Source organism: Strix uralensis, chromosome 21 (assembly GCF_047716275.1).
Source record: "Strix uralensis isolate ZFMK-TIS-50842 chromosome 21, bStrUra1, whole genome shotgun sequence".
NCBI classification, from domain to species: Eukaryota; Metazoa; Chordata; class Aves; order Strigiformes; family Strigidae; genus Strix; species Strix uralensis.
In genome coordinates this window covers 10,431,104-10,458,840 of record NC_133992.1, presented here as the reverse complement: position 1 = coordinate 10,458,840, position 27,737 = coordinate 10,431,104, and the positions used below count along the sequence as shown (strand labels likewise).

The following is a 27,737-nucleotide window of genomic DNA, read 5'->3' as shown; positions in this document are numbered from 1 at the left end:
TACAGGGGGCTCGGGCACTGCCGCCCCTTCTCAGGTCACGCTCATGGGCAGTTGTACCACCACTGGCCACACACGTACGCTACAGCCCTGCCCGCTTCCAAGCCATTTTCCAGGACCAAAGCACTGGAGCGACAGTCCAGCTCACAAGTGCGAGTCTCACGTTTGAAGTGAAGGATTTTGAGTAGCAAGAGAAAAGAATTTGCCCCATTAAATCTGCCCCAAACCCACCTCCCCTATAGCAAAGCAGCGCCAGCAGCTTCCAGAGCTGCTGCTTCCTTTGGCCAATTCCTCTCTTATAGTGAAATCACCCTTAAAAATAAAATAACACGATCAAGTATGAAGCAAACGATTGGCTCGTCACAGAGGGGACTGCAGCCTTGCTCCGAGGGCATCGGGCTGCCAGGGCCTTGGAGCTCCCAGGGGCAGCATCTGCTGCTTCCCTCTGTTTCCACCGGACCTCAAACTCCAGGCACACAAGTTGGGTAATTGTACAATATTTGACTCTTTTTTTACTGATGAGCAAAACTAGTGACTGCCGATCCATGGGAGAAGAGCGAGCGCGTCGAAGGAGGAAGCGCGGCCGCGGCGCAGCTGGGAGAGGCCACGGTGAACCACCCATCGAGGGAATGGGAGCGCCTCTTGCCACACCGTTTGTGGCGTTGGGAATGTCTCACCTTGCCAACACCAAGCAGCGTTTTCACAGCCAAGTGCAACCTGTACTTACCTTCCCCACCCTTGGGAGCGTGGACCTCGGGCCGAAGCAGCAGCGAGTCTCTGCTTATTGTCGCCGGAGAACGCCAGCAGCACCTCTCCGCGCTCCTCAGCTCGGGAGCCAACAAACACTACAACAATTACAACCCATTTTGTCACTCAGATAGCAGCACTTTTTAATTTTTAAGGTGTGGATTTCTGCCCAGACCTGCTGTACCAGTTCAGGTTCAGAAGTCCCATTATCTAATGATACACCACAAGCTGCTTTAAGGGTTTATTTTTGGTTTTCATTTTAAATTAGTGGAAAGCTGCACCTTTGAACTGTCCTGCAGCCTCCTGCTAATCTGTGCATTAGAGTTAGGGGCAACCTGGCACCAAGAGAATCCCTGCATTGAACACCACCACATTTCCCAACCCGCACTGAACAACAAACCCTTCAATGTCTCATACACTAATCCTCCATCTTGCACAGGATGCAATGAAAATTACTCAGAACACCTCACCAGTTGCTCTAACGTGCTAAATAAACAGGCTGCTGGCAGGTGCCTCCTCCTTGCCCTGAACATTGTGTGAAAATGCTAATAACCCCACCTCTTCGTTAGAGAAATAACCTCACATATTGACACTGCTCATCAGTTGCCTCCACGGCAACCACACACACACACAGAGCACCGTGGGCCAGGAGGCACTTCCAGCTCCTTGCCAAGGAGCCGGCGGCAGCGCTGGCACCACAGAAGCAAGAAGGGCATTTCGGTTTCATGATGGGCAAGTTGCTGCATCCCACCACAGTGCCGGGGGCTCTTTACTCAAGGTGTTTTCCTTAAGGAGGGTTCCCTTGTTGCAGAGGAAAAGGCTTCCAATTTATCAGTCAACAACCATCAAGAGAAATCCCTCTTCAATGGCATCCGGCCATCCCAGGGGATCACCCAATTTTGGTTCATACAGCCTTTGCAATGGATCTTGCTAACACAACTTTTCCTGGAAAAAAAAAAAAAAAAGAGAAATAACTTCCAGGTGCAAAACCAGCTACTGAACCAGGATTTTCTGCACAAATTTTGTTACAGGTTTCTCAACCAGCTAACAAAACATCTTCTGAGAAAGCATTCCAGCAGCCTGCAGATAGAACACTGAACCATGTGGCCTCATAAACCTTTGCTGCTCCTGGAAATGATGCTTCAGCACACCTTGTAATAAATCAAAAAACTTTATTTTTAAGATATATTATAAATTTACAACACACCACATCAGTGTCTTCAGTGTGTACGTGTGAGCAGGTTTAAAGACTCAGCATTCATTCTTGTCTCGTTCGTGGGTACAACTTCTCCACACGCTAGAGGTACGCAACCGTTTCGGTCTGAAAAGGCCCGACTTTGCCAACAGCCTCGAGAACTTCCAGGAATATATTTCTCAGAGCAGCAAGTGCTGAAAAGGATAACAAATTAGTAGCATTTCTTGCTTTTTGCCTGGAGGGCTCCTGTACGGCAGCAAAGCCTGCCGGCGTTCTCACCAGGGAGAGGTCAGCGACCCACGCGAGCACGTCCAGAATGAACCCTGAATTCCACAGGCTCAGTGGCCTCTGCCCGAGTGAAGCTTCATAAAAGTAATGTTACATCTTAGAAACAGCTGTGCATGCCACACATCAGTGTCAGTGCCGTAGAAAAATTATCATAACGCTGTACCTAATTATTTTATACACAGGTGAAATGAAAAATGTTAAGTCAGTACCTTGCAATATAATTGTACTGGTGCTGCCTTGTGGTTAAGTGCTGGATAGCAAAGCACATTCTTGTACAGTTCATTAAACTATGATAAAAATACGCAAATTAAAAATCTCTACAGGCCTCTGTTACCTGCTGCAACAAAGACACTTTGTTTTGTGGGGCTTAGTTTAAAACATGATCCAATTTCTTCCCTTTCCCCAGAGCATGATATAAAACTATACCCAAATTCAGTAAGAATTTAATACATTTACATTTATTGAAGTTCATGCTGCAAACAGGATCTGCATTGAAGACCTTCAAATCTAGGGCAAGAGGTCCTTAAAAAAACCCCTTTTTGTTATACCCAGATGTCAGGATGCAGGTGAGAACCACCACCATGAGCACACATTCCCACCGCCAGGACAGACACCGCTTGCTGTTTCCTCTGCAGAGCCACCCCGGCCGCGCTCACCCACAGCCAACACCAAACCTTCCGACAAATAATCGGCCCAGAGAGGAAGATCCAGTCGGTGGTTTGATTATGCCTCAAAGCACAAGGACTTCTGATCGGATGGAAATACCCAGCTGCAAGTGCCGCTATTCTGCTAGGTTGATAAAAATGTTATTTATTAAAAGTAGAAAACGGGGCATTTACTTTGGATGAGACACTCGCTATCCTGTGCGCACGACTTTCGGCAAATTGCCACTGAAGTAGAGATCCCTGGTAACCTCCGTATCTCCTCCACAGGCAACATCTGCTGACAGCGTTACTGTACATTCGTTTGGTGCTTATTTAAACAACTTTCAAAAATACATTAAAAGATCCTCAGCCCATGCATCGCAACGCCTAAAAAAAATAATCATAACAGTCCTAACTAAAAATTTCAGTGAGTGTTTCTGGGATATGAAGATCAATCTCCAAAAGACAAGTTTCCAGGAGAATGAGGAAAGAAATGGGGGTCAGGGTTCCACGACACGTCTGCGGGCAGCCAAAAAGCAGCAACTAGCTGGAGGTTTCAGAGCTCTCACAGGAGTGAACCGTGCACCTCCCCAGAAGAGCACTGGTGACTGCTTTAGAAACTGTGCAAGTTAATTTTCCAGCTGCGTGGAGAACAGAAGTGCCCTTGAAATGGGGTAAAGAGCAGCGAACTGTGAAGTGGCTGGGTCATCCTGTGTGACCACTGCCAGAGGGACGCTGCAGTCAAAGGAAGACTCGTGTTACTGCTCACAGGGAGAGACAGAACGGCAGATTCTTTGGACTGGACCAGACACTAGAGGTTTGTTAGGAGAGTTATGCTAGCTCAGGCTCACGGGTCAAGACAATCAAGGTCCAAGTTGTAAAGTAGCCACCGGTATTTTTTTTCCAAATACATCCCTTTAAATGCAGCCCCCTATAAAGAGAGTATAAATATGAAGCCCTGAGAACAAACTTCCATATAGTACATTTCTATTAAAAATATCAGTGTTTTGATGACAAAATTATAAGTTATATATCTTTAAATAAATAGCTAGCTTTCAAGAGTCATGTAATATCAAAAGGCAGAAGATTGTCTGTATCAAATGATGGGGCAAAAAACTGTAAGAAACAGACATTGTATCAGCCACCTGCCACCCCATTTCCCTACTACTTGATTTCACAGGCTTCCAGATATTCCCCTCGACCACGGTACGAGACACCTGAATAGGACATGTCCCTGCTAGTTACAACGTGAACACCAGAGAGACAAGCACAGGACCTGTCCCTGTAAATCCTTACTCCTGTGAGTAGTTCTTCCTCACAAAAAACTTTTTTTTTTTTTTAAAAAAAGCATCTATTCTTATGCTTAAGCTCCTCTCACTGGTGTACAGCCCAGATCCACCACTCCTCGACCCTTCAGCCCTGGAACGGGACAGTTTATCACCAGGCAAAGCTCCTACCACACACACTCCTTGCGCCTGGACATTCTGACTCAATAGCAGTGATCCTTCAGTTTTTTGGAGGTTTTGTAAAAAACTGGGGTAATCAATGCTTTTACAAGCACAGTGGACTTCACTCCCTCCTCATTTACTGTGACAAGCAGCAACACCCCCAGGTGTGATGGGGCCACACAGCTTCCCAGTCTGCTGCTAATTCATACCCCAACACCTCCTCTGATGTCCTGAGATCAATTCTTCCAGTGTTTGTTTAACCTCAAGGGTAGTTTCTGTTTGTTTTAAATCAACTCCTATGCCTTGCTGCAAACATCACACCTCCTAAGTTCTGGCCTCTTTCAGCTACTGGGCACTGGGAACTTCTCAAAAGACGAGCAGGACGATGTTAAAGCCACACTGTTTGCAGATCAGGGAGAACACACTCTCCAAGACTTCAGCTGTGTAAGAGTTGAGCGCTGGAATAACAAAACCCAGAAACAACCACATATTCTCAAGCCTTCAAGCATTCTAGAGGTGCAGTATTTCTTTATCCCTAAAGTCTCAAAATGCTGCTGCAACATCACGTTGTTGAGCCTGGGCATTCTTACCTTCTTCTATTACATAGGCATGATTTGTTTTACTGATTTTTCCTCACTTTATAAAAGGTTTGGTGGCACTGATTCTGTTCTGGCATACCACAGGAGGCAGCTCTGATAACTTTTATCACCCTGATCAGACTGACACCGAGGAACACGCACAGTTCATCAGCAGGCCCTGGCGGCATCACACTCTGATCCTGTTGCTGTGGGGCTGATGCAGAGATACACAAGCAGCAGAACCTTCACCCTTCAAAACGAGCCACTCCGCTCCTCCAAAGCAGGTCAGACACTGCGTTTCAGGAATGCGCCCAGCTTCCACCCCCTGAAAGCTGGGGAGCTGGTTCAAGTTCATCATCCACGTTGCCCTGGCAGCAGGGACAGACAGTCCTGGGGGCAGCTCCTCCCACACCAGTACAGGCAGGACGAGTGGCTCGCTCTTGCCGTACGGCCAGTCCCCTAGGTTCTGCCAGCAAACCAGATGCTAAAGTTGACAGATGATCCTTGCCTGGCCTGTCTGGAAGCTCTACAGTCACTCCAGAGTCTGATCATGTCTTACTGAAATCAAAAGAAGCATTTCAACAAGCCTTTACATTCTATGAAGACCAAGACTGCTACCAAAGTATCTGTTCATTAAGTCTGAACCTGTACTTACTCATTCAGAAGCCAAAACCCCCCAAACTACAGGGTAGTTTTTCCCAGCTTTGTCTTTTAAAAATACTAATTAAAAGGAATATTTACAAGAATCCTGATTGGCAGAGAAGGACATGCGCCTCTAACATTAAGAGCTTCAAGAAATAGTGTCTTCTGGTAGTATTACAGGCAAAAAAGCTTCAGGGAGTAAGAAAAAAAAATGGGCAAAAGAATCAAAACCTTTCATAACACTACACAGTCACAACTGCTCACGAGTAGTTGTGCTGAACTCACTGGGTTGCAGGATCAGGTTCCTAGCTTTTACGACAAGGTTACAATTTAATATCATGCTGTCAGATCTGCTCTCAGCAAGAATCCAGGAAATGGTTTTACTGTCCAATTTGAACAGAAGCAGCATCTCTATAAAGCTTGGAATTTCTAAATGTAGAAGTAAATATTTCAGCAGTCATGAACTGTAAAGCTTAATATGAAATTACAAATAAAAAAATATCCTGGGATAGTAACTCGAGATAAAATCTCATGCCGTTTTGATTTCCCCACCCTTCGTATTAATTATGTGAAATTGGCAAGTTCAGTGCCTTGACTGCATAACAGCATAGATTAGATGCCAAGTTCAGGCCAAAACTTGTTGTAGGGTTTCGAGTTGCACCTTGTTGCATTTTTGTTTAAAAAAAACCCAACTGCACAAAAAAACTCCCCTTAAAAAGATGACTTGCAGAACTGTTCAGGATCTCCCTATCTGGCAGCTCACCTCTCTGCTATTTAAGGACAGGGTCCCCATCTGCATTCTGGAGAGGCAGGTCTTGCCTAGCCTGCCTTTCCAGAAAAAAGGGCTGTGAAGCACAAGATGTGGCAGGGATCGTGACAGATGTCAATCACTAATTTGAAAATAAAAACCACTTTTGTTCAGACTGTTAAAAATTAACACCTGCAGAGCCCAGTCATAAAAACTAGCTGGATATTCACAGTGAGTTCTACTCTTAAAAGTTCACAACTCCCATCTGAAATCTTACATCAGTCTTCTGACAAAATAGGAAAGACACAGCCTGACATTCTCGGTATTTCCAAGGCAAAATAAGTGTCAAGAAAAACCACTTCTATCTCAAAGACAGTGATTTCAAGCGTGCTTTTAGATACATTAAACATAAAAACCTAAGTGGTTCTGCTTCTTTACAGATCACCAGTGAAAAACCCATGCAAATTAGTTGCTTTTTTGTAAACAGTTTGAAACAAAAGTCAAAAACCACAAGTCTCCCTTTCCAAAACCGTGCACATAAAAATGGAAAAACCCCCACTACGTGAATATATCCCTCCTTGCACTAAGATATGGCAGAGTATGGATGTAGGAACCGCAGCCTACTTGAGAATCCAGGCTTTGGTGTAGTGAGTTCTGTCATGAAAGAGATACTGCATCTTTAACACAGCTGACAGAGAATCTCCTATAACCACTGGGGGACTGCAACAACACTAACGCAGAAAATAAATAGGAAAAAGTAATGCTATTTATTAAAAGAATTCCATCTCTGAATTATTCTGTTTAAATTATAATGTAAGATAAACAAGTTTGGATAGAAATGTGCTTGCTCTCCCAATATTTGGACTTTTAAAAAATGTTTCCTAAGAATCAATTTAAAAAAGCATTTTGTAATTTGATATAGCCATAAATTAATACTGCATGGAGATGATTAATATCCTATGCTAGTGGTCAGTGACCTTTTGTAAACACTAGCCAGATGCTAGCGAAACTGGCTAGAAAACTACTGTCACAGGCCTTTTTAACAAGCAATATCATATTTCTTTCCAACAATCAGATTCTTGTTTTCACAAAACCTTTTCCTATTTTTATTTTAAACCTAATAGCTGAAAACATAAACAAGTCTTCAAACCTCTTCCACTAACACTAAATCCACAAGGCAATTAACTTCAGTTGGCCGTAACTACAGCAGCTCTCGTGTGAGAGACCCAGACGGGATCCTCCCGCCTCCCCTTCCATCCGCCCCCCTCCCCGAACAATCCGTGCACCCCGCCGTTGAGCGAAGGTGAGGCGAGGGGCAGTAGGAAGTGGCACAGTGGACTGGCATTCCCCTCTACGTGCGGTTCAGCGTCTGGAAGATTCGAGAGATCTGTAGCATGACGGGCCCAGTTTCTGGATCGTTCATCCACTGAGTGCTGTTCAAGGGGTTTTCAAGCATATCCTCGAAGGCTGCCAAGAAATGGAAATTGCAACACTCGATTAGTCCTTTCGTCAGCAAAGGCTTCAACGTTTGGGATGCCTCAGCAACAGGATGGTTACAAATAGCTACAACCCCAAGGCAGTGGGCAAGCATCACCCAAACCCGGTGGGAACACACATCCTGCATTTGCCATTTGCACTCCTCAGTCTCCACAGCCCGGGACGTTACAGGCTGTTACACTTTACCCATTCCTCAGCATTAAATTCACTGCAGATGGAGGCTGATTAAATACTCAGCCTGGATTACAGTCCATCTCACAAAACCTCAAGGACATGAGCTAAAGCCTCAGGAAATGGCTACACGCAGTAGCAGGGAACACACTGTGCGGTTCATACGTTTATGGAAGCCCATCTCAGCACGGGGTCATTCCTGCCAATATGGCTACAGGGAGACTCCTCAAATCAGAGATTTCCTATATCCTAGCCCACATTCCTTATGGCTAGTTCCTGTGCCAGTACCTTTTTCGTCCCTGGTACTTAACCAGGACAGTTCGTAGGAAGCACTGTCACCCCCTTGCCTCTGTCACCTTTCCTGTGCTGCACTTCGGATGTCCTATGGCTACGCTCTCCTAACATCTCTGAAGAGAAAACTAAGCCAGCGAAATAAGAAGCCGGTATGACAGAGACTACCCAAGAACTTGCAGCAGAGCCAGCAGAAGTGTGGCCTCTTGAGCTCCCAAACCTCGGAGCTGTGTTTTCAGAGAGGCCCCTGGAGCCAGAAGGGGAGCAGCACGGGCTTCCTCCGTCCTGGGGTGTGGAGAGCAGAGGATGTCAGGGGGGCAGCCGGTTCCACCTGCCTGGACACAGGCAGAAGGGGAACAGCTATCCCTGCAGACAGTTACCTCCATTTCTGAACAGTGACAGCAATCCAAATATTTAAGAGCAGTTTCATGTTTCTATCCACAGCTATCTTTACAATAGGCTTTGTTGTTTTGTTTTTTAAAAATGTGCTAGCTTTCACCCTTCTACTTATGCTGAAGGAACCAGACAGCTACTGCAAGAGCTAAGCTGCAAATCTGGCAGAAGAACCATCCAGACAATAATTTATAAGCCTTATGACAGACACTGAGCTGGACTACTGGACATTTGGAGCAGTCATTATGGAATGGGACAAAAAAAGCAGTTGCACATCTGACCTATTCAGAAGTCACCAAAATGTCAGTGTTGTAAGAGTCTGGCAGACCGGCCCAAGGTCAATGTCTTAATTCTCCCAGGAGTGTTAGTGTACAAAGCTCCAACTGACATTAGTGGGAGCTGTAAGTACCCAGCACCTCTGAAAGGTTCATCATTAATACCTTGCTCAAGGTCAGGCAGCATGCCTACAGAAAAGCCCAGAATAAAGCACAGCTCTCACCTTTCACCACTTTCCTATTCTTTTACACACTCAAAAGCTTAAAACTAAAGATTTAACAACATTCTGTAAGTATCCAATTAAATGCAAGCATTCATTATTAAAATCTGTGACATAAGCAACTTGCAGATGTATCATTAGGAATATATTCTCTGATGTTCATCCAAGCTTTACAAGTGCATATAATGGCATTTCATTTTCTATTTATATTCTGAGCTGCAGTGTGGAACCCTCATTGAAATGAGGAGACCATTTGTTCAGAAGTCAGAGTGGGAAGGTTCTGCTCTTGAATTATTTAAAGGCTTGCAAACTCTCCTAATTACATTTAAAGTTGTATTTTTAAAAGCACTCTCGAAAGAGCTGCGTGTGCTCCCTTTATTTAAAAGCACTGCTTCAAATAAATTTTGAAGCCAAAGACTAAAGGCAAAACTTTTTATATACATCACAGAGCCACTGTCATTCTTCTGTATCGTCCTCCAGCAGCAGAGAGACCAATTCATCAGAGATTTGTGTTTCAGTGTCAGGCTCATCAGCTGGGTACTCGCTGTGCTCGCAGCTTTTCTGACCATGAGCACACAGACTTTACCACGGAGCTGAAACCCAAGCAAGGGGAAGTGTATTTTCACATACGTTATCTCAACTTTGCTAGGCAAGGCCTTAGTTCAGACTTCTTGTTTGGATACTCGTTCCACAAGTTATCTTCTGTCTCAGTGATCAGGCCTCAACACACAGTAAACTGGAGACAGCCTTGTTTTTTCTGTGAAATAATCAGAGTTCTAGACAGACATTCCTGATTTTTCCCCTCATGGCCAAAGGGAGCACACAAAAGGTCTCCTAAATCCACAAAAGCATTGCGGCCAACAGCTATTAAAGTTCTGAGTTCAGCAAGTGTAATCCAGTAGCCTGGGGAATTAGTATCATTTCTGGGACGGCCCCAAGTTCTGTTCTGGGTTTAGCTGAGTTGCAGTATGAAGCAAACAAACAATACAGCTGCTGAAAGTGAGGAAAAGGGTACAGAGCTGCACCTAGCCCACAAAGTGTGCTGGCATCATCCAGTCCCTACTCTTATTCGCTAGCAACTATAGAGACAGTGTATATTTATATATATCTATATATCTCTCTCTATATATACCTATATATCTCAGGAACGCAAGCAGGACTTACCTAGCAGAGTTTTAGGGTTGGTTAGCCCTAACTGTACCACTGGGTTTTCTAAGATGGCTTGGAAGAGAGGGCTGTTGGTGTCAATACCTTTATCTAAGTCCTCTGGAGAAGGCTTTCTGTCTCCCAGCAGCCATTCACACTGAAAGAAATCACCAGGCACAACAGATTTCATGATTTGATACACTTTCATTCTGATGGAACCAAAGTTTTGACAATGTGGCATGTTAAAAATAATTTTCCTCTCACAGTTAAAGACTGAGCGATACATTTCTTTCCCCATGAAATTACTATTTGTTTGTGTGTTGCTCCCACAGAAGTCAACTTTTATTTCAGTTATACCAACTTTGGATGTTTCAAAGCTCAGGGAAGATGTGTATTATCCGACAGATGCACTGCCTCAAAGGAACCCCATCAACATAGTTATGATGCAGCAGCCTGAAGTACCACCCAGCCCAACATTCCCCCGCTAACAGTAGCCAGCACTGGATGCTTAAGAAGAGAAGATTCCTTGGCTGTCAGCTGTGTCCACACCATTTTCCTTACGGTATCATCCACTAGCAGGGGACTAATCAATCTTGGAAAACTGTGGAATGCATTGCTGCAGAATGGTAACTCACACACTGCACGGCTTGAATCTCTTGCTTGATCATTTATTCCTGGCCTTTAATCAGTTATTGGGAATACCTCTTCCTTCCTCATGACAGCATAATCTCCTTTGCAGCCTCTGGTGAGGGAGTTTCTCTAAAGCTTTTTGAAAATCCACATATGTTACCCCAACCAGACCAGCCTCAACCTCACCCATGCCGAGTTCCTCTAAGAAGTCTAAAATTAGATACACAACTAAAATAAAGGTTTTAAAGAGGCACAGAATATATATTGCTCATTTGATCTCCAGTAACAGTTGGGCCTTATGATAGATCAAAACATCAACCAATTTAACAATGAAAAGAATCAGCTGAACAGACTATTACAGCAATAAGGAACAGAAATGACATTGTACTCACGGCCGCATTTTGCTGGTTGTTGTTTACTCTGAGTGCATCTACCACTTCTTTTTCATCAAATCCCATCTCCATCAGGGCAATGACAGCCTATATCAGATTTGCACAGCTTAATAAATGTAACATTTAAAACAGAAATGAGAACAATTGTATCCTTTCACCTTCTGTGCAGGAGCTTTTTGTGGGGTAAAAAAACAGTTTCCATTTCTAGACCACTAAGTAATCTTATCTACAAAGTTTCCAAATACCCTGTATCAAAAGTGTCTTTGTTATGGAAAAAGAATAAATCTTAAGAGTGAAGGTGGTTCCTTTCCTCAACACTGAAAGCTGAGTGCAAGGCAATGAGCAAGCATACCTGGGGTAGAAAGGAGAAGGGCAGGACAGAAACATCTTATTTTAGAACTTCTCCCATGTCACAAAGCTTTTGTTCACATCTCGCTGACAGATCAAGCTTCACGTGCACTTGTAGTTCTATGCACTCAATTTAATTTCACTTCCCGGATTTATTATGCTGCTAGTGAGTGTTATGTATTTAGACAAGCGTACCTAGATATTGTTATGAGAATGTTTAATCATTCAGAAACTGTAGCCAGGTCAAATACCTTTGCAGCTTTTAACTGAAATCTCAAGGAACAGCTAGTTGTAAAAACAAAGTGTTAGATTCTAAAGAGCACCTCCTGGTGAGTTTACAGTGTGATAACACCACATTTCCACTTCAGCTAATACCATGTTGTGAAAAAACAGCTAACTTCTGCAGTTGCTGCAAGACTTAAATCTGCTGGTGATACTCTTCCTTGCCCCCTAAATACAATAATGCTCTTCTGTCCTTTTCTACAGCAGAAGGACCTGCTCCTTTCCTACAGCCTTTCCTTCCTAGACAGCAGTCATAAAAAGCAATGCCAGAAGTCTGGCAGTTCATTTCAGTCCCATCAGTTAATTTTCAGGTGCAGAAGTAACAGAAATTTAGATACATCTGAGACAGCAATGCATTAATTAGGTAATAGCCCTTTCAGCAACCTGAATTTAAACAGTCCCTAAAGACTTCCACTAAAATACTGCCAAGCCAGCATAATGTACATCTACCCAGATGTCCCACTTCATTTATTAACTAAACATTTATTTGGATTCCGTGGTGCCCATGCAGTCCCTTCCAACCCTAACAGTTACATAGGGCGATAAACAGCACGTACTCGTGGGTCTGGACGAAACTCTCTTTTCCTCCGGATCTTCTTGAATATTTCCGTCAGCTCATCCTTGGCCTCTTCCCCACCCGCTTCTGAACTAGGACCCGCAGTCGCTTCAGTGGAGGATGCACCAGCTTCAGCTGTGGCTTCTGATGGAGTCTGACCGGGGAGCGGAGCATCCACTGCAGGGTCATCTGCGTGTTCTATCAACCACTCCATGGCCTGTGTCACCGACATGCTGAAAAGCAAATTAAAACACAGGGATGAGAAACACTCCAGATGTCTGTGGAGCAGTACTGTACATCTGCCTTTGCATTTAGTCCTGTGGTATATGGACTTGCAGGTTAATTAGTATCTGAAAAGCCATAAATAATAAAGTTTGAGCAAATCTCAGAGCACCTTCATTCTCTGTGCATTCAGGGCACGGCAATCTTCTCTGAAGCCAGGAAGAGGAATAAAGTCCAACTTGGACAGCTGCAACCCAGATTTTAAGAGGCATTTCTGAGGGAGTCACCGTATTCTCCACATCATCTGCTTTCTTTCACAACAGAGAAACACTGACTGCTTGCAACTGTTGACAAAACTGCAAACAAAGCATGTTCCAAATTTACATGGAACCACATCTCAGAAGCAAGCTGCTTTGTTGCTTCTTAAGGAGATCTCTCAGACATCCACTCAGTGATCAAGGAATGCCATTAACACAAGAAAGAAAGAGTGAAAAACATTATCTGTGTACAATATGCCTTGAGAAATAGCAAAATTCAACACAGGCGATTGCACTTGCACGTGCACCACTCTGTTCTTCCTCCACTCTCACTTCTGAAGAAATCTCTGATCCCTCAAAGGAGAGGCCAGCCCAAAGGAACAGAACATCACGATCATAACATGGTCACTTGCTGCGCAGCGTAAGCGCTCAGGCGAAGGGATCTTGAGAGCGCCCCAACACATCTCTTTCCAATGAATCCAGAGGGAGAAGCAAAGATAACAATAGGGGCACTGAACATGTAATTTCATTTGACACATGGGAATTACTACATGTTCGTAGAAAGGAAAGCCTTTGCCTATTTGGCTTTTCAGTTACAACATGAAAGATGGAGGAAATCAGGGGCAAAAGTCTTTGAGCCACAAGGGAGATACTGGAAGAGAGTGACTGGAATATGTTGTGGATTCTCCATCATTAGAAATTTTCAAGAATGGCCTAACAAACCCCTCTCAGGAGTGAGGCAGTCCAGCTGATTCTTCTTAGGGCATGAGAAGAACTACACTACCTCTTATTTTCCTACAGCTGCTATCTGGACTTCATAATATTCTTGGAATGTTTTTAAAAAGATCAACATGAAGTATTTTTCTACAGTGGACAGACCAATGTGGATGGGCTAGGTTTGCTTTTTTCTCCGCAAAAATCTGAGTTCTAAAGCAGAAGAAAATGTGAGTTTAATGCTTGGAAACAGTGCCAGCCTGGCAGCCTCATGAACCGCAGACCAGCTCTTTCCAGAGCAGGTACAGCACTGATCCCCCTTCTCTGTGCATTCCGCACCTGCGTGCTGCCTGAGGCAGCACTGTTCTTTCAGTTAATGCTTTTTCCAACCTAGTTTTAGGTGACCCACATAAGGAGACTTTAGAAAAAAATGCAGATTTTTTTTTTTTAACCATATCAAGTAATTTACAGGCAGTGTGCTGAGTACACTTACTGATTTAATCGAAGGGCTTTGACAGCTCTGCTTTCTGGAAACCCCATTTCTGTAAGCTGTCGCAGAGCTATCTCATCCACTCTGTCTTCCTCATCCTCATCCAGCATGGCTACACATACACAAACAAAACAATGTTCAGATTGACTTCGAGCTAAAATAAAACCCTTTCTCAATGGAATGGCATGTGTTAAGTTCAAACCCCATTCTTCTCTTCCATCCCTTCTTTTGTTTCTGCCCCGAATTTGCTATCTCATCATTTAATTTGCTGTACTCAGCTTGGTCTGGCTCAGATAGATTCTTCCAGGACAAAGACTTTGTCCAGATGTGTTCAAGATCTCAAAAGACAGCTAACTTTCACACAACCATGGTATTTCCACATAAGTGAATATATAGGAGATTCCCTGAAGGTCTATTTATCATTTATCTAGAAAGTCAGTTGGATCTGGTCATAGCAGATCTCAAGGGCATTTCCCACAAACTGAACCAACAGCTACACTTTCTCCTCATTTTCCTATCTCCTTGTGCATTTTCAACTATTCTTTACCATCCCTAAAGCACAACTCAAAGTTTTCCAATTTTCCACTACTAATGATATTATTTTTAAATGGAACTTCTCATTCATCCCTCAGGGACTTTATAAATTCACAAGTTTTATACAATTTACATCCACAAAATGAAATCTTTGCCACAAAGTTTGTAGTTGCTTTGTTATTACACCAAGATCTGGACTTTACTCTGCAAGTCCACTCTTCTGCTATGGAAGCAAACAAGTTCCCAGGATTGAACTAGTAACTATGAAGATGTGCTCATACCATTTGCCTTCTTAAATAGTTCAACTGCATCTGGGTTCAGTGCTAGCAATTTCTGTGCAACTTCAATGAGAGACACTAAGATCTTCCGGAGCTCTGTCTGGAACTGCAAGAAAGGAAACTGTCAAAACATTTAGACAGGAAGTTACCAGACATCATTGAATCTTAATATATCTATTGTTAGTATCTCAGCAGCAGTCTGGCCCCCTGTGCGGAAGGTTGCTTTATTAGGGCTTTATTTTCATGGCTTAGTCTCTCAAGAAGCACTGGGCCTTTCCTGTGAAGTGCTGCACTTAAGTAAAAGCTACTTGGCTTTTATTTCTACCTCAGCCTGCTGCCCAGTACCACCATAAGATGTGCAATCCTCAAGAAAACTCATCGCTTCACAGAAACACTTTAATTCCCACCTTGTAGAAGTGTTTTAAGACAACAGCCACAGTAGCTCCATATAAGCACTACTTGTAGCCTTCCTGGTTTACTATTTGCCTTCTAGTAATCTAAATTTGAACAACATGGATCAAAGCTACTTTCTAAACTGAAGCATCACAAATTCCTTTCAGTTGGACATTTGTTTTTAAATAGGCTGTGCTCAGTAGGTCATGGTGGCCATTAAAGAGCTTAAACGCCAGCAGTTGTCCCCTCCAGGTCACCAGGGCACACTAACAGCACGCAGTATGTAGGCAGATTCGCTGCTTCATGCCCCTACTAGTACAGAGGGGTGAAGGTCCCCACACTGCTGAAGACACTCAGAAGCATTACAGACTATCAGCATTCAATTACTGAAATCAAAATTTATGCTTAATTTCTCATTTCAAAACCATGGAAGAGAAAAAAAACACCACACTGCAAACACTGAAGAAATAAACCCCCTTAATTTCACATTTGCCAGATCTTGCACATGTTTACTGAGGCTTTCCCATGGACAAATTTAAAATCGTGATTTAGAACAGTGTTTTATTATCACTAAATAGTATGACCTGTGTCTAAATCTTAAGCTATCTACTTTAATATACATCACATACATCTGAATTTCTCTTGTAAAGAGAATCACATTCGTATGTAAGCAAAAAGGTTATACAAGATAAAAGCCTATTTGCATGTTAGTGTGCGAGTTAAAGTCAAGTCTAATACTTACATCCCTCATGTTGTGATGGGCCACAGTGCGATCTACATTGCGAGAGGGCAGATTTGCAGTTGCTTTGAGAATAGCATCCTTATCAGGAGCTTTCTGCTCTTGTTTCCTCTGAAGGATAGGAAACATGATCAGGTTTCATAACCCATTATCCACAGAACAGAGAACACAGCACAGCGGAGAGCAGTTTCACATTCTTCACCAAGGCATCAAGCAGTGCTCTGTAACTTGCAACTAAGAGAAATAGCAGTCTAGCAGTGGATTAATAGCACCAGTATCATTTTGCAATTATAGAGCAAAACCAAACCTGTCGGGTTGTCCCACTTCCATTCCTTATACCTATTTGTTATCTAAACATGCAGGGAAATTCCAGCATAAAGAAGGAAAGTGATTTATCAAACATGGAGAGAACTCTGAGGCCTCAGTGCCTGGGACCATACTCTGCTCACAGCACGCTCTCTTCAAACCCCTGGTTTGGCGAGAGATGCACCAATACTGTGCACAGACTAACACTTAACTGCTTCACGCTGGAAGTGCCTCGCTGCCTGCAAGTATCATGCAGGGATATGGTGCCTTGGCTTTTCAGTACATGCTTATAGTCCAGGAAAAAACATAGCAGGGTACAAACTATAAATATTTCCCAGTCTTATAATTTATGCTCTTAAAGTGACATTCTGCACAGCAAGACCCTGCTGAAGAGAGAGACATACACCAGTGCCTACAGGAAGGGATACAGAGACATACACCAATGCCTACAGGAAGCAAGAAGAAACAAAGCTGTGCAAGGATGAAGTAGAGACCTAAAAATTCACAATGTCAAGCACAAGCATCGCTCAAAGTGTTCATGTGATAACGTCAACTGCTGTACCACTCGTGCATAAGCATCACCCTGGGCATCGCTGACCCTCAGTAACAATTACATTCCAATAAAATAAAAAAGAGTAGTAGAGGGCCAATGTTTCAGCTCTAAAAGACCTGGTTAGAGGGTGACAAGCCACACACAGATAAAGACAGAAGACAGTCTGGCAGCAAATCAACACATTTCTATTGGGTTTTCAAACACAAAGCAAGGCACTTGCTCAACTATGCTTATACAGTTATTAGACGTTTGCTCAAAGATCAAATCTATACCACTTCCACAGGGTGTATCTGCATGCCTTATTTTAAGGCAAATGTTCTCACAATCAAAGTTAAAAATGGAAAATCAGCCTCCTCAAAGTTTGGAAGAAATATGAAATAATTTCCCTAGAATTTAACTGGCAGTATTTGACTCTACAAACAAAAAGAGTACACCACAGTAATCCTTCTGCAGCTCCTCAGTAAAGCAGTTAATCAAAACGGCCAAGTAGAGAAGTCTTTCAAACTCACTTTCTCCTCTGCTGACACGTCTGCCATTTTGGGGAGTGGAGGTGGTGCACGCTTCTTTATTAAAAGCAAGACATCTAGAAAGAGAACAATACTGAAATACATTAGAAAGCAATGTGAGAACAGCTCTTGTAAGATACTTCACAAATCCAATTTTTCCTGGAGATGAATTTTGTATTAATTCCACTGTAGCATCAGATCTTTTTCACACTTTAAAACCTGTATGGCTCTACACACTCCCTTTCAGTGTTTGCAATTCCTTAGCACACAGTGAATTCAAAACATGGACTGTTATTAGTTATGCTCTGACTGTTACTGGCTGCTTCTCCTCACACACCACCATTAAAGAAAGGGTATTACAGGCTCCAGATGTCTTGTACATTAACAGTACATCAATTGGCTCACCGTAGTAAAAAAGCATCAGCACTTTCAGTGCTTTTGCTGAGAAGGAAGCAGTAGAGACAGGCCATGGATGGTTTTTGGTTTAAGCTGAGGCCTTCCAACTGCAGCAAGGCAAGGGCCAAGCTTCAAGAAGAACTTTCAGTGACAGGCTGCAGCTCACCTTTGGGTGTGACTGGCAGCAGAGCGACTGATGGTCTACAGCAGGGCTGCATCACTGGTAGCAAGTCTCGAGGGCAAACAAGTCTTCAGTCTCTGATATCCCATATGACCTGGCACCAGCTTGATTTGGACATTTAAGACTAATACTTTCCCCTTAAAAGGCATCCTTTTTCTAGAGATCACGTGATGTTTTACAAGTTTCTAGCACCTCAGCTACTACCTCATACCTTCTAAGGGTGGAAAGACACAGACACACCGCTCAGCACCCGGAAGGGGCCCGTGCAGCATCTGCAATCCTCCAGCCAGGTACGGCCCAACACGCAGTTTTAAGTCCATTGTATGAAGCAGGTAAAAAACAAACACAGCACGCTTCGCCCAACAAGTTTCTCTGGTCTGGCTCAGCACATAACAGCCAAGAGCAACAGCTGGGGAAGGCTGTTAACCCTCATTTGTCCAGCTGATCAGCGAAAGGACCCACATGCTGACTCTTGGCTGCCCTGTGCAGTCAGCCGGTGGCAATCAGCTGTTGGCTGCGATCTTGTCTGCCCTGACAAGCGAGGCACACGGATGAGAGCACGCTGCAGAGGGAAAAGGAGCGAAGAGGCATTCGCATGACAGCTCGCTATGACTACAGAGTTAATACTGCTTAGCTGCTGCAAGCTGCAATTCAAAACTCTGCAGGAGCCAGCACCTCGCCTCGAAATAATACACCACCAATCAGCAAAAATGCTGTCCCTTGCCTTTGCCTAAGATAGCACTTCTCAGCTCTCCTGTTCAGCTCTAAAGGTGATAGGTGACACTGCCTTGGAAGAGACACCAAAGCGCTTGTGTTCACAGCAGCAGTTCTCCAGCCTGCATGAACTCAGTCAAAAACCCAGGAACTCTACTCCTGCTGAGTTTCTGGTTCAGACGCTATTTCAGTCTACAGCGGTCCTGCTTCTCTCACTTTCTGCACCGGTGCCCTTTTTCTCCAGAAGGGGCCATTAGCTTAAGCTATCTAGTAAAAACCGACTCCAACTCCCAACTTTAGATCTTTTGTTTCACAGTAATCCTTTACACCTTTAAACTTCAGAAGCAAATACATACCTGTCCTGGTTTCGGCTGGGATAGAGCTAATCTTTCTTCTTAGCAGCTAGAACAGTGCTGTGTTTTGGATTCAGTGTGGGATTTGATATGAGAATAATGTTGGTAATACACTGATATTTTTAGTCGATGCTAAGAAATCAAGGACTTTTCAACCTCCCATGTGTGCAGGTACACAAGAAGCTGGGAGACAGCACAGCCAAAGCAACGAACCCAAATCGGCCAATGAGATATTCCATATCATGTAACGTCACGCCCAGTGTATGGAGGAGGGTTGGGTGGGAAGCCCTTGCTCTTCCAGGATTGTGGTTTTAGGATTTTCCCTCCTCCAGGATTGCCAGCTAGGAATGGGCTGGGCATCAGTCAGCAGGTGATGAGCAAGCGCATTGTGCATCACTTGTTTGTGTATTCTATTATTACTATTATAATTATTATTTCCATTTTTATTTCCATTACTAAATTATTTTTATCTCAACCTACGAGTCTCCTTGCCTTTACCTCTCCACTTCTGTCCTCCACCCCCGGGGCAGGGGAGGATGAGCGAGTGGCTGCGTGGTGCCTGGCTGCCGGCCGGGTTTAAACCCCAATACCTCACACACCCCAGCACAGTCGGTGATACTGGAGCCTGATGGATTCTGACCTGCGTTTGCAGAGGACAGAACGAGACCTAAACTATAGATACTCGGATACACTTCAGCAAGCATCCTTCTGCTTGACCTGGAAACCTCAAGAAATCCCCCAAAAGCACTGGAATACTCAGCCATGATAACTATTTTTTGAATCATTTTGAAGGATAAATGATGCCCTGGAGGTTGAAAAAAATTCCTTTAAAGGGAGACAAAAATAATCTGTTTAATTTATTGACTTAATGAACACTCCTGATTCCTTTTCAACTCTTAAAAGGAAGAGGGAAGAAAAGCAAACCGCTCAAAGTGCTTTCTCTAAGGGGGAAAAAAAAGTCTTTTTCCTCTTCCTCTTCTGCCACCTTATTAGCTTCCTATGTCAAAGCAGAGAGTAGATATTAAAAAGATCACTGTTTGGAACTTGCCAAATAGTTAAACACAATCTTAAGTTTCCAGGCTGATAGGATTAAAACCCAGACAATCTTACCTCTATCTTGAATGTTTTCCTCCAACACTGTTTTTGCATCTGTCAGCACCTTCTCAGAAGTAGCATGTATCAACTTATGATGTGTCACGGTTTTTGGATCCTCCAAGCTCCCAGGTACACACTGCAGAACATAATAAATATTGAAGATCAGACAACAGAAATAAGCCTACTGCATGAATCACTGCATTTTGCACTTAAGGTTCTCCACACACAAACTGTGCCATCATTTACTATCTGCTTAATAGCTTAAGTAACAGCACAATATGCTAGAGGCCAGTGCACAGAACGTGTTTTATTAAAAAACTGAGGCTTGATTTGTGCTGTAACAGTGCTGACTGTGGTAGGTTTCTACCTGCATATCCAAGCTCCTGGCTGGGAAGAATAATCAACAAAAGGAAGGATTCTACCCTCCCTTCCTCAATATCTAAAACACTTCTTTAAACATCCATTTTCAAAGACCTAACGTTACAGCCCAACCACCCCAAACGAGCCCTTCAAGGGCACCAGCCTATGCGAGTGGATTTATACTTTTGCAGTACAGTACATCTCTATCATACTTAATTCTGAGTGCTTGGTCCTATACTCAGGCCTGGAGGTCTGGAGCAAAGCAAGGACGCTCTAGGAGCCACAGCGACGTCAATCCTGCAACAGATCACTAAGGTCACTCAGTGAGAAGTCTGGGGGCAGCAATTAGTATCATGAATTAAGAACGCAAATCTACAAAGAGCATCCAGTGTTTTTGCAGAAGGAAAGGCTATAATAATGCAGTATGTTTCTCATTTGTAACTGGTGTCAAAGTAGAGGTGAAACTCTCTGCTTCATCTATTAATTATTATTTACACACACTGTTAGACTAAACAAGAAACTGCCAGCAGTGATTTTGGTATGCTTGACCTTAAACTGGGAAGAAAACTGCAGTTTCTGCACCTTGTTTCAAGCTGAAATCAACAGATTTGGCTGCCGAAGCTCTAACCTGCGTTCCTGCTGAAAGTGCTGAACAAGAGTTACATTCACAACTCTTCTTCGCAGCCAGCATACAGTAAATTTGTTCCTACATAAATATTGGGCTCAATTCCTTATTACAATTTTAAATTCTGTGTCAATTAATTCACTAGGAAATCAAGTTCAAATCCTGAAAAAAATCCCAGTGTGAGCACACACGGGCCGTGGACTGACTCATCTTCACACCAGAGTGGCTCCCAGATGCCCTGTGATAGATTTCAAGAACATTACATCAGTGCATCTAGAGACTTCTAATTTGCTTGAGTGGAAAAAGAAAGCATAGTGGTTGCAATTCCAGAAAGGCAAAATTAAAAATAACAACCTACCAAAACCATGAAATTGATGCTGCTGTTCTCGCCACAAAATAGGACGCTTAATACTGACCTCACCTGCTCTGCTCAGAAGCAGCTTTTAATGACACTTCTTTCAGTACGTTTCTGCCAAGCCGCTGTTACTGTGCCTGCAGAGGAGTGCGTTCACCCTTCACCTAACAGAGCCATTTCCAGAACCCTCACTGTAATCAGTGCTTCACTTTGATGTAGCACTTAGTCCTGTTCATCATACCTATCTCCAGCCCCTTCAAAGGAATCCTTTTAGCCCCTCATCACCTTTTCTGTTGTGACTGCAACTCAGCTACCTGCTCTTTTTCCAAACACAGTGCACTTGTTTTCAACCCAGATCTTCAGCTCCTCATCTGAACTTCTGCACAGCTGTGACGCCTCAGTAAAACTGAGGCTAGAATGTTTGAGTCCTGCTTTGTATAACAGTAGCTTCTTACTAATCCTTCAGCATATTAACTACTGAACAGAAGCCAAAGAACGCATTACAGCCTAGAAGCAGCTGGGAGTACCTCCTGTAATTGATCTGAGAAGTTACCCAAAATGCATGAGAGTACATCAGTGGAACACCTCTTCTCCACACAAGTTCAAAATGTTCCTGTTACAGATCCAGAGAGTCAGACCCCAGAAGGAAGAACTTGAAAATGAGAGATGGGAGGTGCATGTTTGGGGTGGGATGGGACTTATCCATTTTTTTTCCCTTAGCCATATAAAGGGGGGTGTGGGTGTGCAACCATAATACTGGTAAGTGTACTAGCAAGGTGAAAGGTATACTAGTACTATACTACTAAGGTGAAAGTGAAAAAATGAAAGTTGCTGTTTTAAAAGAAAATTCCTATGGACACCTGTTCTTATTTCCTGTTCCTCTAACCACTTTATTAACAACTGCGTAGAATAATAAGGCATATATGGACAGTGCCTGTATCAAAGACACTACTTAGTGAAATACTAATCTTTAACATTTTAACATGCCCTGGAAGTAAGAAGGCCATAACAGGCAATGTCTCTACTAGCTCTCAACAGCCCCCCAGGAACTACCATCACTAATCATCAGATCTCACTGTGGAATCTTGCTTCAGGAGAACCATATCTGCCAAAATACAGTAGTTTTTGGATTAAACACTATGCTTTAAAGCGTAACTGAAAACATTTTCCTGCCCACAGAGAGAACAGCATTGCTAATCCACAGGAAGAGCAGTGAAGAGGAGAGGAATTCCCTGCACAGTGCAGAGGAAGCATCTGTCACACAAGTGAAAGGAAGTCAAGAAATCAGGGTGCACCTTGAAGCAGAGAAATTTGGGTGCGTCTTGCTGCCCCAGGGCCTGGCTGGGGTTAACGAGCACTGTTCCCCCAGCAATGCTGGGGAGGATGAGCCCTCTCATCTTTTTGTACAAAAGGATTGCAAGGAGAGGATCTGCTGGTTCATCGCTCTGCTTCCAGTGTAAATATTTGCATTTCTTTTTAATGCTGGAGTTTACAGCAGGCTGCTTTGCCAGGCAGGTGAGAAATCTTTTTTCACGTGTGCCTGAGCAACTGCTGAAACTGTAAGCCCTGGTGATGCCAAATGCTATTTGCAAAGCTTGGAATCCTGATAAACCACAAGGCTTTGTTTGTTTTTAAAATGAGAAAAAGCATTTTTTGTTTGCTTTTATTAACATTTGAAAATAGTACTGACACTCCCTACTACTAAGCTTGGGTGGTTTAAACCATTTGCATCCCTCACAAAGTATCCCAAACATGCCCAGGGGCATGAACCTACCTTATCTTTGAGAACTAGCACCTTGCATCTCTGCTCTCTTACCACGCTTTAAAATCCAGGCGAGTATCACTGAGGCAGCTTAAGAAAAAGGGGAACAGAAGCACAGAAGCATTAAAAGCTCACCCCGCGCTGCCAGGAAAGTTACAGGTAGAGCTTACGCACACATACAGCCCACAGTTGTGCATCCCGAGTGCGTGACCACAATTTACAGAGGTATTGCAGAAATACTGCTGAGTCTCAGCAAGAAGCAATGGTCTCTTGTGATTCGAGTACCAGAACCAGGACTGTCTACAGCACTGCTGACCACCACTGATGCAGTGCTGTACTTGGGACTGTCAATGCTAGGCACAAGAATTATGGATCATAAAAAAATATTTAAGTTAAGCTTGAGTTTCTGTGGTTAAGCTGACCCTTTTCAATTCTGCTTCCGAAATGAAGAGTTGCTTTTTAAGGAAACCCCAGGAGAGCTCCGGGCCTGCTGCCACTGAGGTGGTGGGGACTTGCGCAGGGACAAGTGACTGTTCCAAGAGAACACTTTGATGGTGGAACTTGAGTTAAAAAATAACTAGGAAGGGAAATGACTTATTATTAGGTATTTGTTCACAGACTACATGGACAGCATTACTAAAGGCAGCAGTTTAACAACAATCATCACTAAACTGTTAGAGGTCAAGAGATAAAACTAGTGGGAGGGGGTTTTTGCCCTTTTTTTTTTTTTCTCCAGAGAATAACAAAAAACACCCCAAAACATAAAATTCGGGGGGGGGGGGGGGGGGGGCGGGGGAGACAGACATCAAGAGTGACACTTCTGAGATCAGTAAGCATTTGAATGTTATGGAGGGAAACTGGTCACCTTCCTAGTCCAAATCTCTTACAAATATCTTCCTCTGCTTCCTGAAAGAATGATTTGAAAGACTTTAGGGAACATAGTAATCAGCATCTTACAAGAGATGGCTGCATAAATTATCTCAAGGTGCTATCAAGATTCATTGCAACATATCCCTGCTCAGGAATCATGATTTTTCCATTTCTATTTTTCCCCCTCCATAAAACTATATATTATCCATAATGGTTATGCAAATTCACACCATTAGCACAAAGCAGCAGAGAGAAAGAAATCAAACATCATGCCAAGTTATCAATTGTCTTCTGCCCTGACTCCCACTGCAATGCAAGCATCTATTCAGTTAAGCTTCCTGATAATTAAAGGCCTTTCAGCTCTGCACATATGCATGTAATCATTACCCCACCCTGTTTTGGCAGTCTTTGCACCACTCTTCTGCTTAATCACTCAGCTGCACTGAAGGGGGACAAGAGGGGAGCACTAAGCTTCTTCCAGGAACTTAACAGTGTGGGGGGCCCTGAACCCCACAGCTTCCAGCAAGGCACCCCTGTTTTCCCTCATGAAGGTTCCCACCTACCTCAGGCAAAGCAAAGCCCAAAGTAGCCCTTCTCATCCCTAAATCAAAAAGCACTTACTAAGACAACAAGACAAGAAAAACAGCATGTGCTGTGACCTGTACTTTCCAGGGGTTCTGGTTGAAAGCAAACAAGTAGCAGGCCCGAGGCAGAGGGCACTTGGGCTGCTGGCCACCTTCACAGCATGCTCATTCACAAAATAAAACCCTTCACCCTTCAAATGGGGGTTAAGGAATTACATATTACAGGTATGTTCTCCTACTGCAAGTGTGTTTTATGAAAAAAAAAAAAGAAGTCTTTGCAAGACTTTGAAGACAAAAAACACTATTAAATGTGGTTTAGTAAATTGTGCTCCCAGAGATGGGAGTAGAGGCTCTTGCTTTTGCCACTCGGAAGTTACACATCTCTCTCAGCAAAGCCCTCAGCAAGAAATTCAGCAGGTTATGACTCAAGCTGCCAGACTACATTGTGTTGGTTCCAGAATGACAGATTTTAGGACAGCCCTAGTCATGGGTCACAACCTTACATGCTGTTGTTGTCAATCATGTTTTTGCTTTAAAGTAAGACACTGTCATGGCAGATGTTCAAAATTCTGTCCAATAGTTTTGTAACCACTGGTTTTAACATATAACACCCATGAACATATCAGTGGTAACTGAACATGTGAGTACAAAGAGCCTGTGTTTTCCAGCCCAACTTCTACAGACAATGTCTGTGTATTTTTACACGTTTTCTCTCACAGACAGTGATTAGTAATTTACCCTTTGGACACACCCATTAAGACCTTACTGCTTAGAGCACAGGGAGAGCATTAGAAGAGCCCATTATCGCCCTATGAAAATCCAACTAGCTACTGTGCCAACACAGGGTAAGGCTGTACGAAGACTTTTTCAGAAAAGGGAAGTTGTCCTCCATAAGTTACTACTTTCCTTATTTGTTCTTAAGTAGAAAAAAGAAACAAACCAGGCTGTAATTTCTGAGGAGAAATCATCAGAAGCCAGTTCACCAGACTCTTGCAACGCATGGCCACTGGTTCATAAAGCACACACAGGAGCTGGTGATCTCTAGCACTACTGCAAAACACACGCCAAATTCTGTAACTAAAGGTTGCAAAGTAACTTCCCCCCAAATCCTCCTCTCCAACACACAAAACTCTTGAAATAGACATTTTATTTCTATATGGCACAGTTTCGCATAATGTCGGGGGGGTGGTATACACGGTAAAGCAGGAAACCAGAACACAAACACCTGTTTACTTGAGCTACTTTTTGGGGTTTTTTTGTTTTGTTTTTTTTTAAAAAAAAAACCGTTTACACAGCGTTGGTAAAATCTGTTTTCTTCACACGGGGACTTGCCTGCCCTTCTCCTCGACCATGATTTTCAGTCCCAGCGCGGACCACGGCGCGTACCAGAGAAAACGCCGAGATTTTGGCGCTATCTCCGCCTCGCACCCGCTCCGGGCTCACCGCTCCCTCCCAGCGCCCTGCACGACCCACCACACCCGAGGGTTTCCCAGGGACACAGGGCAGCCCCGGGAGCTCGCCGGGGGAGCCACCAGCCCCGGGGGACGGGACCGGACACCCCTCCTTACGTGCTTCAGGCACCGCTCCTTCAGCTTCTCCACCGTGGTGTCCTCGGGGACTTCCTCCAGCCACTCGGCGCCCTCCATGGTGCACACATGGAGCCTCAGCACCTTCCCCGCGAAGATCTTCTCCTCCTGCACGAACATCGCCCCGGGCCCCGCCGCCTCCGGCCCCCGACCTGTCCCGGCGACGCCTCACCAGGCCCCGGGCACCGCCGTGCGCCGGGCCCCGCGCTACCGCCCGCCCATGAAGGTGACCCCGCCAGGCCCGAGGGGAGCGGCGAGCCCGGCCGGGCCGTGCTAGGAGAGGGGGAAGCTCGGTGGAGCCCCCGGCGGCGCTGCCCCGCCCGCCGCGCTGCCCCGGCCCCGCCGCCGCTGCCGGCACCGCCTGGGCCCGGCCGTCCCTCCGAGGGGACGGGGGCGCTCCCGCGGCGGCCGGAACCGGAAGGGCGCGGCGGCCGCGGTGCATATTGGGAGATGTGGTTTTCTACAGCGGCGCCATGGCTGCGCCGGAAGTGAAGGCCGCGACGGCTGCGGGCGGGGCGGGGGCACCCCCGGCTGCGCAGGGGAGTTTTTTAAATGTTTATTAGCGGCTCCGCGGCGGGCGGGGCGGCTTTGTCTAACAACAATAACAATATTTTGAAAAAAAAAGTGTTTTCCCAGAGCATTGTGGGAATGGCAGCCTCTCCCTTCGCCCCGGGGCACTGTGGGAAGTGTAGTCTCCCCCGGTGCATGCTGGGAGCTGTAGTCCAGGGCGCTGAGGCCTGGGCCAGGCCGCTGCCGCCGGGCCGGGCCAGCGCTGGGGGAGCGGCTGCCCCGCAGGCCACCCGCCCGGGGGGGCACCGGGAGCCCCGGCCGGAGCCTGCCCTCCGCGCTCGAGCGGCACGGGACGGCCGGGGGACGCGGCGTTCTCCCGTCCGCCGTTAGAGGGGGACCGCGAGCTGCCGGCGGGGCCCGGCTGCCGAGTCGGGGATGCGGCCGGGGCCCGGGGGCGGGCGGGTGGCGGTGCCTGGGGACAGCAAGAGGGTGAAGGGCCCTCGGGATCGTTCCGAGCGGGGAGCGGCAGAGCGGCCGCTGCCAGCCGATGGGTCTGGCCTGTCTGTCCGCAGCCTGTCTGTCTGTCCGGACCTGCCCGGCTGGGCCTGGCCCAGGCTGCCCGCGGGTGCTGCAGGGGGCGGCGGTTCATTTCCCGGGGAACGGGATATTTGAGACTAATCCGCAGTAAAACGCTGGTCGCACGCTTTGTACACTGCTTTGGCAGATTGTCACCTGAAGCCTGACAGGCTATGGGGGATTTTGGTGTTAAACACACTGTTAAAGAGAGCTTGAAGTAAAAAAAGGGCACTGCAGCTATAGCTGCTGGATTTTTATGTATGTATTAAATGGAGCTGTACTTGTCTAG

At 44.9% G+C, this 27,737-nt stretch overlaps 1 protein-coding gene across 8 annotated transcripts; it reads right to left on the bottom strand.

Annotated features, from left to right (window-relative positions):
- Positions 1-1,896: 1,896 nt before the first annotated feature.
- UBAC1 (UBA domain containing 1) lies at positions 1,897-26,746 on the bottom strand. Of its 8 annotated transcripts, none has more exons than XM_074891648.1 (12): positions 26,345-26,414; positions 25,717-25,826; positions 20,236-20,356; positions 19,624-19,765; positions 17,485-17,558; positions 16,120-16,227; positions 14,988-15,105; positions 14,176-14,284; positions 12,491-12,722; positions 11,304-11,390; positions 10,300-10,438; positions 1,897-7,754 (listed from the first exon to the last, which is right to left on the bottom strand). In XM_074891648.1, exons 3-12 carry the CDS (start codon positions 20,272-20,274, stop codon positions 7,639-7,641), a joined length of 1,164 nt encoding a protein of 387 aa, XP_074747749.1. In that variant the 5' UTR covers positions 20,275-20,356; positions 25,717-25,826; positions 26,345-26,414; the 3' UTR covers positions 1,897-7,638. The 8 variants fall into 8 exon arrangements, with proteins under 8 accessions (XP_074747749.1, XP_074747750.1, XP_074747745.1 ...); XM_074891649.1 differs by lacking the exon at positions 25,717-25,826 and adding an exon at positions 20,793-20,877 and having other exon boundaries at positions 26,345-26,404; XM_074891644.1 differs by lacking the exon at positions 25,717-25,826 and having other exon boundaries at positions 10,387-10,438; positions 17,485-17,575; positions 26,345-26,746.
- Positions 26,747-27,737: the final 991 nt, after the last annotated feature.